Source organism: Hippocampus comes, unplaced genomic scaffold (assembly GCF_001891065.2).
Source record: "Hippocampus comes isolate QL1 unplaced genomic scaffold, H_comes_QL1_v1.1 scaffold2, whole genome shotgun sequence".
Taxonomy (NCBI): domain Eukaryota; kingdom Metazoa; phylum Chordata; class Actinopteri; order Syngnathiformes; family Syngnathidae; genus Hippocampus; species Hippocampus comes.
The window spans coordinates 3,941,920-3,950,691 of NW_017805139.1; the positions used below are offsets into that span (position 1 = coordinate 3,941,920).

The 8,772-nt window shown below is 43.4% G+C and overlaps 1 protein-coding gene across 3 annotated transcripts in view; it reads right to left on the reverse strand.

Annotated features, from left to right (window-relative positions):
- Positions 1 to 3,299: 3,299 nt before the first annotated feature.
- Positions 3,300 to 8,772, reverse strand: part of LOC109514283 (lactase-like protein) — a 12,182-nt gene continuing 6,709 nt past the window's right edge. For 2 of the 3 annotated variants that reach the window (XM_019867221.1, XM_019867220.1), the window contains exons 8-14: positions 7,619 to 7,673; positions 7,208 to 7,369; positions 6,148 to 6,422; positions 5,271 to 5,397; positions 5,004 to 5,203; positions 4,862 to 4,925; positions 3,300 to 3,665 (exon numbers count right to left, since the gene is read on the reverse strand). In XM_019867221.1, coding sequence (XP_019722780.1) covers positions 3,550 to 3,665; positions 4,862 to 4,925; positions 5,004 to 5,203; positions 5,271 to 5,397; positions 6,148 to 6,422; positions 7,208 to 7,369; positions 7,619 to 7,673 — 999 coding nt within the window. In that variant the 3' untranslated portion in view covers positions 3,300 to 3,549. Of the gene's footprint in view, positions 3,666 to 4,654; positions 4,729 to 4,861; positions 4,926 to 5,003; positions 5,204 to 5,270; positions 5,398 to 6,147; positions 6,423 to 7,207; positions 7,370 to 7,618; positions 7,674 to 8,772 lie in introns of all 3 variants that reach the window. The other variant, XM_019867222.1, reaches the window with a different exon arrangement.

An 8,772-nucleotide genomic window follows, 5' to 3' on the forward strand; every position in this document is an offset into this window, starting at 1 on the left:
TTTTTCATAGACCTTTATAGATAACAAATTACCCGCAGAGTTATACGTCGACGTCCCCGCCATATTGAATGTGGAACAGCGACACGATCGTTGAGGTTCCTTAACTCTTTGCTGCTTGGAGTCGAAGATATAATAATAATATAGGCCTGGTTTCACTGACAAGGCTTATATGAAGCCAGGAGTTGGCCTATGTCAGACTAGTAAAGCTGGGTCGTTTAAGTGTCTTGTACGAGCGTATCGTGCATATTTTTTAGGTTTTGGAGAGGTTTTAGAGGTTTTGGAAAGAAAGTCAGAGAGGCCAGACTGAGATGGTTTGGACATGTCCAAAGGAGAGAGAATATTGGGAGAAGGATGCTGAGTCTTGAACTGCCAGGCAGGAGGCCGAGAGTAAGACCAAAGAGGAGGTTTATGGGTGTAGTGAAAGGGAACATGAAGGTTGCTTTTGTGAGAAGAGCGTGAGATGAAAATGAGAATTCTGCAGGTTGAATTAGATATCAAATTAGAAGAGAGAGCTGTTCAAAGAAAGATGCACGAGAAACCTATGTAAAGAAATGAAATACATTGTGAAAATATATATTTTTTTCTCACTTGACAAGTATTTATTGTAGTCACCACAACCTACATTTTAGAACATCCTTGGTTGAGTTTCTCATTTAATTTTTCAGCACACTATTTCCATATGTTGTCTACACCGAACACTATTAAGGCAAAAGCAAGCCATAATCAATGCATTCCACAGTGAAATGTATCTATTTTCTCACTCAAGCGCTGCAATGTGAAAGCGGCTCTGAGTGCAAGTTCTCGTTGGTTATTTGCTGCCACGGGCATGGGCACATGTGGATCATTCTGGTCTTCTATTGGAAGGTTAGGACAATCCTGCTACTTCAGATTGTTGAGCAGCACAGCTGTAGCAATGATGACCTTGCAGCATCTTCTTGGCCCAAAACAAAGTATATTGGATAAAGACTGGAAATCGATTTTTCCACCCTCCAAACATGCACTCAACCTCTAGTGCGAATATGAGCTTTGTTGTGTCCTTGCTGCTAAGGTGTTATGGGATGTGACCATGGTGTGAATAAATATGAACTCTGAGAATATTCACTGCCAGCAAGTAATCGTCCACTACGTTGACCTCTCTCAAACTGAGCACACAATGAAGAATTTTGAAAAATCCTTGAATCATGTGTTACTCCTTTCCAACGGGCAACAATGTTTAAAAACTCTAAATTGGAAGTGTGCAGTCAGCATGCAGCCTGAACATTAGTGGAAAACCAGTTCTTACGCTTCCTGTTCTCCTCAGCATCAGGAGTTCGTGGACACTTGATTCCAACATGACATCCATCGGTACAGCCATTCACTCCTGGGAAGTTCCCATATTTGTAGAATCGCACTTCATAGTTTGCTTGCTCAGCAGCATCAGGGAACTTCATGTGCAAATTTCTCAGTTCACAAGTGGCACTGCAGACATTCCGAACTACTCTACACACTGTTGCTTCACTGGCACCACACCAATCACCAGTTTCACGATGAAAAGTTCCAAGAATCTAAAAGTGATCAGACCTTGGAGAGAACTGGGTACAGGTCTTCCTCTTTGAGTTATGGAGGAAAGTCCAGGCTCAAGCAAAGCGGTTAAATCCAGTACTTCTTTGTACATGCGAAACCGGTTTCGGAAAGTTCTTTCATCCAACTGATGACTCCTACCGACGAGTATTTGTCTGGCTGGTTTCTGTAGCGGATATTGGTCTTCATTTAGATTGCAAATACTGTACTCCATGCTCCCAAACCATCTGTGCGCTCCCTTTCATAAACAGTATTAAAATGAAGTTAAAGCTGCCACTTTGCAGGATGAATATAAATTTCATTTTGGTCCGAGAGTAGCTCTAATCCACCTTTTTGCAATTTTCTTTGTTTAATCCAGAACAGATAAACTCTATGATTCTTTTAAAATAAGTGCACCTGATTGAAAGTTAGCCTGGGATCAGGCTTAAGTGTTTTCTGTGAAACTGGCCCATCGTTTCCCAGTCAAAGCCAGACGCCCCATTTTTTACACCATCATTTGACAAACAGAATTTACTGACTCGATGGACAAGTGGGAGACTGGTTAGCACGTCCGCCTCACAGTGCAGAGGTTGCGGGTTCGATCCCGACTCCGGCCCTCCTGTGTGGAGTTTGCATGTTCTCCATGGGCCTGCCCGGGTTTTCTCTGGGTCCTCCGGTTTCCTCCCACATTCCAAAAACAGCTTAATGGAACACTCTAAATTGTCCCTTGGTGTGAGTGTGAGCGTGGATGGCTGTTCGTCTATGTGTGCCCTGCAATTGGCTGGCAACCGGTTCATGGTGTCCCCCTGCCGACTGCTCGAAGACAGCTGCGGTGGATTCCAGCACGCCCCATGACCCTTGGGAGGATAAGCGGATCAGAAAAATAGTGGAATGATGAATTTACTGACTTTTTGGCATGAGATTTTTTTAAACGCATAAGTCTGTTTTATTAAACTCAGTGTTGCAACAAACAACAAAATCCCGATTTGATCGAATGATTATTGCACAGGTGTGCCTGAGGTGCTCCACAATAAAAGGACAAGTCTGCAGTGTGGGAGTGTGTGAAGCTTGCTGTGCCACATCCCTGAGGTGAATGGAATTCTCAGGCAAAGGAGAACTGCTTATGATTAATACATACATGTAGAAGGATTTGTTGCCAATAAGTGAGAGAAGCAGGCATTTGGTGTATATAAAAAAGTTTTGGTTTTTTTTTTATTTAATTTTTTAATTTTTTTACTCAGATCATGAAAAACTGAAGCAAAATCATGTGTATTGCTTTTATAGTTTTGTTCAATTTTTGGTCTTATTTTTGGTCTTACAAGTTTGAAAGGCAGTTGTTTCCATCCATATTCCGATCCGCTTATCCTCACAAGGGTTGTGGGGGGTGCTGGAGCCTTTCCCAGCTGTCTTCGGGCAGTAGGCGGCGTATACCCTGAACTGCTGGCCAGCCACTCACAGGGTACACGCAGACGAACAACCATTTGTGCTCACACACACACACACACACCAAGGGACAATTTGGAGTGTTCAATCAGCCTGTGATGCATGTTTTTGGAATGTGGGAGGAAACCGGAGTACCCGGAGAAAACCCACGCAGGCAGGGGGGAGAACATACAAACTCCACACAGGGAGGCCGAAGCTGGAATTGAACCCGGTACCACTGCACTGTGAGGTTGACGCGCTAACCACTGGAACACCGGGCCGCCGCAGTTGCTTCCATTCATTGCAAATAAAACTAGTCAACGCAACCACGGTGTTCGCATTTCTAAATCAAATAGCAAACTTTAATTCGGTCTCGCAGACAGATCATGACAGTTGGAGGCTATTTTGATATCCCACTTAGAGTCTGAAAAGTTTATTCAAAAGAGAACATCAAGACACGCATACCATATCAATCAATTCTGATGACTATGTATGTGTTTCTGATTCTGACTCATTCACAGATTGACCTCATTCATTTCTCCAGGGCCACTGAGTTCTGATAATGTCAAAGGGGGATCTGTGAGTGTCTCAAAAGCGTCTTTGCAGCAGGAACATGAGGAAGACTGCTCCGAGGAGGATGCACAGTGTACACACGGTGGGAACCACAATCTCTGTCACCATCTCCATGTGGCCAATCAGCGGATCTGAAACACACAGAAGAAGACAGACCGAAAGGTCAGCAACCTTTGCCGATCTACACGTCTTCATTATCAGTTGAAAAAAAAAGAGCTCTGAGAAGATGAACAAACGTAGACTCTTATTTATTCAAATTGTTGTTCACTGTTTTTCACTGAGCTGTCTTCTGTCCTCCACATGCCAAATTAAAATGAGATGAATTGAGATTTCAAATCAAATATTGCCTTCATACTACCTCCATTCAAAGTACATGAAATAAATAATTATCATATACTCGCTGACCAGGATTCAACACGAGTCGTGTTTCTGTTTTTTCAAAAGACAGTAATGCCTGCCAGATTTGCACTGTCAAAGAGGAGTTTATTCCACAAATGTTCATGATTGAGTTCCTCCAAACAACACTGAATCATTCTTATTTTGACCCATTAAATCAGGTGGACTGAACATCAGAAAGTCGTCTCTCCTGGTGTGGCGACGCAGCAAATTACAACCGTAAAAATCAATATTTTGGTCATCGATATCTCTGTCACAAAGTCAATCAAAATTGAAGATTATCTTCTCTTAAGAAAGCCCAATTGCATCACTGATGCATGTGGACCTCAAGTATCTGTATTCTGTTGTCAGTTAAAATGTTTTGGGACAAATTACTCGTGATTGAACGAGATGGTACCGTATGTCAAAACATTTGACCGATACTGCATATAATGAAGCGTTTAAAGTACTTAAATAATAAAAGGTCATTTGTTGTCATTATCATATAGTTCGTTTTATAAAATGTAATATTTTGGATTGCGTGGACTATGAGTGATATTGTGAACGTGAGATGAAAATCCTGCATTAGCCAAAGTCATTCAACAGGAATCGCTATGAATATATTCGTCCATTGCTTTTCTAATGCTATTATGAAACCCATCGATGTGCTGCATGTTAATATTCAAGTAGAATCAAGTAAGTTTGCTAGGAGAATGGTGTAGATCTGCGATTTCAACACTTGTACCTAAACTTCATCATGAACTGGCCAAGTCTTTTGCAATCCTGAATGTTCCTGACCTCCCTGGGATTTTCTTCTAGCTGGAGGGGCAAAGCAAAGAAAATCCCCATTAGAAAGCCAAGTAACAAGTTTGTGTTTGGTTCCATTTGGCTTATCAGTCCCGGCTGTAAAAAAAAAAACAAATAATAAATTAAAGTGCTGGATTGTGTTTACCTGCTGCCAGGAGCTGATTGCTGGAAGAACATATCTCGATTGCTTTCCTCTTCCAACTCTCCACCTGTAGGAATCCCCGAACCTCAATGAATCCCGCACGGTCTCACGGAGAAATCATCTGAAATGTGGTGTGTGTCGTTACCTCTCTCTGACTGGGGAAGCCATTCGAGCTGATGATGCGTTTATAGTACTGGACTGAAGCCTTTGGGTACCGTGGTTTATTTTTGTTCCTGAAGTCCACATAGTAGAGGCCAAATCTCTCCGAGTAGCCGACATCCCACTCAAAGTTATCCAGGAGAGACCAGGCGGTGTAGCCCTTCACATTCACCCCATCTTTTACAGCTGGAACACAAATCAATCGAAAAAAGTTTACAGGAATGGTGTGCTATCTTCAGCATAGTGGCCTCACCTTTAAGCATCTCATTGATGTAGTCTTTGAAGTACTGCATCCTCCAGTCATCACACAGGTCGGTGCACAGCGTCTTTTCTGATACACCATTTTCTGTCACGTAGATCATCGGGTTTCCGTACTGACTCTGTGGGAGAAAGTTCCAAATATGTGACACATTGTTCTGCCCTCGCCATTGTATGAAGCATGTGTCCTTAAAATGGGTTTAACCCTTTCATGCACCCTGTAACCTGATAACATGATAAAATGTCCAGTGCAGTAACGCTTTTTTAATCCCGCGACGATGCCACTCTCGCGGACGCACTTTGCCTCTGCGCCGGCCCTCTCCAGCGGTGCTAACCGCTGTCCCTCGAAGGCTTAATATTTCATCTTTATTTATTTATTTGTTTTATTTTTAAACGTTTTATTATGTGGGCGGTCCGGTGGTCCAGTGGTTAGTGCGTCGACCTCGCAGTGCAGAGATACCGGGTTCAATTTCGGCTCTGGCCTCCCTGTGTGGAGTTTGCATGTTCTCCCCAGATCTGCGTGGGTTTTCTCGGGGTACTCCGGTTTCCTCCCACATTCCAAAAACATGCATGGCAGGCTGATTGAACACCCTAAATAGTCCCGAGGTGTGAGTGTGAGCGTGGATGGTTGTTGGTCTGTGTGTGCCCTGCGATTGGCTGGCAACCGGTTCAGGATGTCCCCTGCCTACTGCCCGAAGACAGCTGAGATAGGCTCCAGCGACCCTTGTGAGGATAAGCGAATCGGAAAATGGATGGATGGATGGAGGGTTTCATTATGTTTAATAATACATTGAGTTACTTATTTTGTTGAGTGTAATCAGAAGGAATGTTCACATCTGAGTTATGTTCTACAATGCAGTTTTGATGTGTACCTTGACAAAGTTCAACATGCGTCTGAAGCCCCAAGGCACAGAGTAGAGCCATTCGGAGCCAGGGTCGGGCCACTCTGGGTCAACCAGCTCCGCCAGGTCCCGATCTGCAAAGTAGCTGTCCCCAATGCTTGATGGATAATTTTTTTGCGTGACGTAGCGAGTCGTGAAGTGCCCGAGGCCCAGGAAGTCACAGGTGCCCCTGATGTCACTCTTTTCCTGCGCCGAGAATACGGGAAGCCGCGAAGCTCCGAGGCCCTGTTGGCCACTCTTCCTGCCTTATGGTGAGAGGATATCCGGTAAGGTCCAAAAGAATTTGGACAGGGACACTCCTTATCCCATCACGGTGGTGAAATAAACATGATTAAAGTTTAGACTCTCAAGTTTTAATTTCTGACTTTCACAACAATGCAAACCCCAATTTCAATGAAGTGGGTACGTTGTGTAAAATATGAATGCAAACAGAACTACCATGATTTGAAAAGCCTCTTCAAAACTATCTTCAATTGAATACGCTACAAAGACAAGATATGTAATGTTGAAACTGATCAACTTTTTTATTTTTTTATTTTTTGTGGTTGTTGTAAATATGCTATCATTTTCAATTTGATGCCTCCTATGCGTTCCCAGAAAAGTGGGAGAGGGGAAACAAAAGATAGTTGAGGATTGCTGAAAAAAAAGAAAAAAGCTTCAAAAACTGTTTGCCACATTCTACGGATGAACAAGTTTACTGGAAAGTGCCATGATAGGCATGTCCCCGAAAGCCTCAGTTGTTCACAAGTCAGGTTGGGGTAAGTTTTCACCGCTTTATGAACAACTGCATGAGCAAATAATCCAACGGTTTAAGAACAATGTTTCTCAACATGGAATTGCAAGGAATTTTGGGATTTCACCATCTACGTTCCACAATATCATCACATCTAAGTGGCCTAGCCGAAAAGCAACATTGAAAGCCTGTGATCTCTGTCACTGTCCAAATATTTCACCTAACTGGTGAAAGGACAAATGAATACCGAGTAAAAAATGAGCAGTAAGTAGCCCGTAGCACGTGAGAAAGACGTACCGATGTATTCTTTCATAACCTGAGGGTAGTCTCCCCTGAAGATGGGTGTGGCAAACCATCCCAAGTAGAACTGGATGTATCGCTCGGCTGCTTCAATGTCTTTCTGGTTGCTGGCGTCCACTGGTTCACCCCAGTCAGCTGTCAGCGAGATTCCGACTAGACCTAAGCGCACAAATATTTTTGTGTCATGATGACGTCAAGCGGAATCCTCATGTCTCCGCATACAAAACGTTACTTTTCAGGAAAACAGGGAAAAAGCGTGTTTCTTAAATAAACAGACCCACATAGGTCCCCTAGTATAACTGTGAGGGGAAAAAAAAAATTAACCAAGTTTGGGCATGAGAGGTTTCCGCCCTGCAGTAAAAAATTATGTGACCATTGTGAGTCATCTGGTTTCTGGTTGCTTGATACCTTTCTGTTTGCTCCTCCAGCCCTTGTCATATGTGTGCCACACCTTCGCATGTGCCTGTGGTAAAACAAATAGAAATGTTCAGATCTCCATGTGCAAGAGTTAAACAACAAAGTCTTTCAGATGTTTGTAAATGTATTCATTGAATTCAACGTAAAAAGTTATCAGTCTGCTGTTGAGAGAATTTTGAGAATATTGACTTTTGAGAAGATGAAATTTGGAAGTTTTGGACAATTTTCAATCAAACAAGGTGTCGAAACGATTAATCGATTATCAAAATGTTTATCTGGGCTTTTGCTAAGCATAAAGCTATACTGGGGCACAGGCCCCCTACTACAGGTCCGCAGTCCATTATCGGTACCGGCCTGTGGGCTGCTTGGTACTGCACCGCACAGAGATATTTTTTATTAAGTATACCTGTCCAACTGCTCGTTAACACTTTTTTCTAATCAGCCAATCACATGGCGGCAACTCAGTGCATTTAGGCATGTAGACATGGTCAAGACAATCTCCTGCAGTTCAAACCGAGCATCAGTATGGGAAGAAAGGTGATTTGAGTGGCTTTGAACGTGGCATGGTTGTTGGTGCCAGAAGGGCTGGTCTGAGTATTTCCGAAACTGCTGATCTACTGGGATTTTCACGCACAACCATCTCTAAGGTTTACAGAGAATGGTCCGAAAAAGAAAAGATATCCAGTGAGCGGCAGTTCTGTAGGCGGAAATGCCTTGTTGATGCCGGAGGTCAGAGGAGAAAGGCCAGACTGGTTTGAGCTGATAGAAAGGCAACAGTGACTCAAATAACCACCCGTTACAACCAAGGTAGGCAGAAGAGCATCTCTGAACGCACAGTATGTCGAACTTTGAGGCAGATGGGCTACAGCAGCAGAAGACCACGCCGGGTGGTCTTCTGCTCCTTTCCACTCCTTTCAGCTAAGAACAGGAAACTGAGGCTACAATTTGCACAAGCTCATCGAAATTGGACAATAGAAGATTGGAAAACGTTGCCTGGTCTGATGAGTCTTGATTTCTGCTGCGACATTCAGATGGTAGGGTCAGAATTTGGCGTCGACAACATGAAAGCATGGATCCATCCTGCCTTGTATCAACGGTTCAGGCTGGTGGTGGTGGTGTAATGGTGTGGGGAATATTTTCTTGGC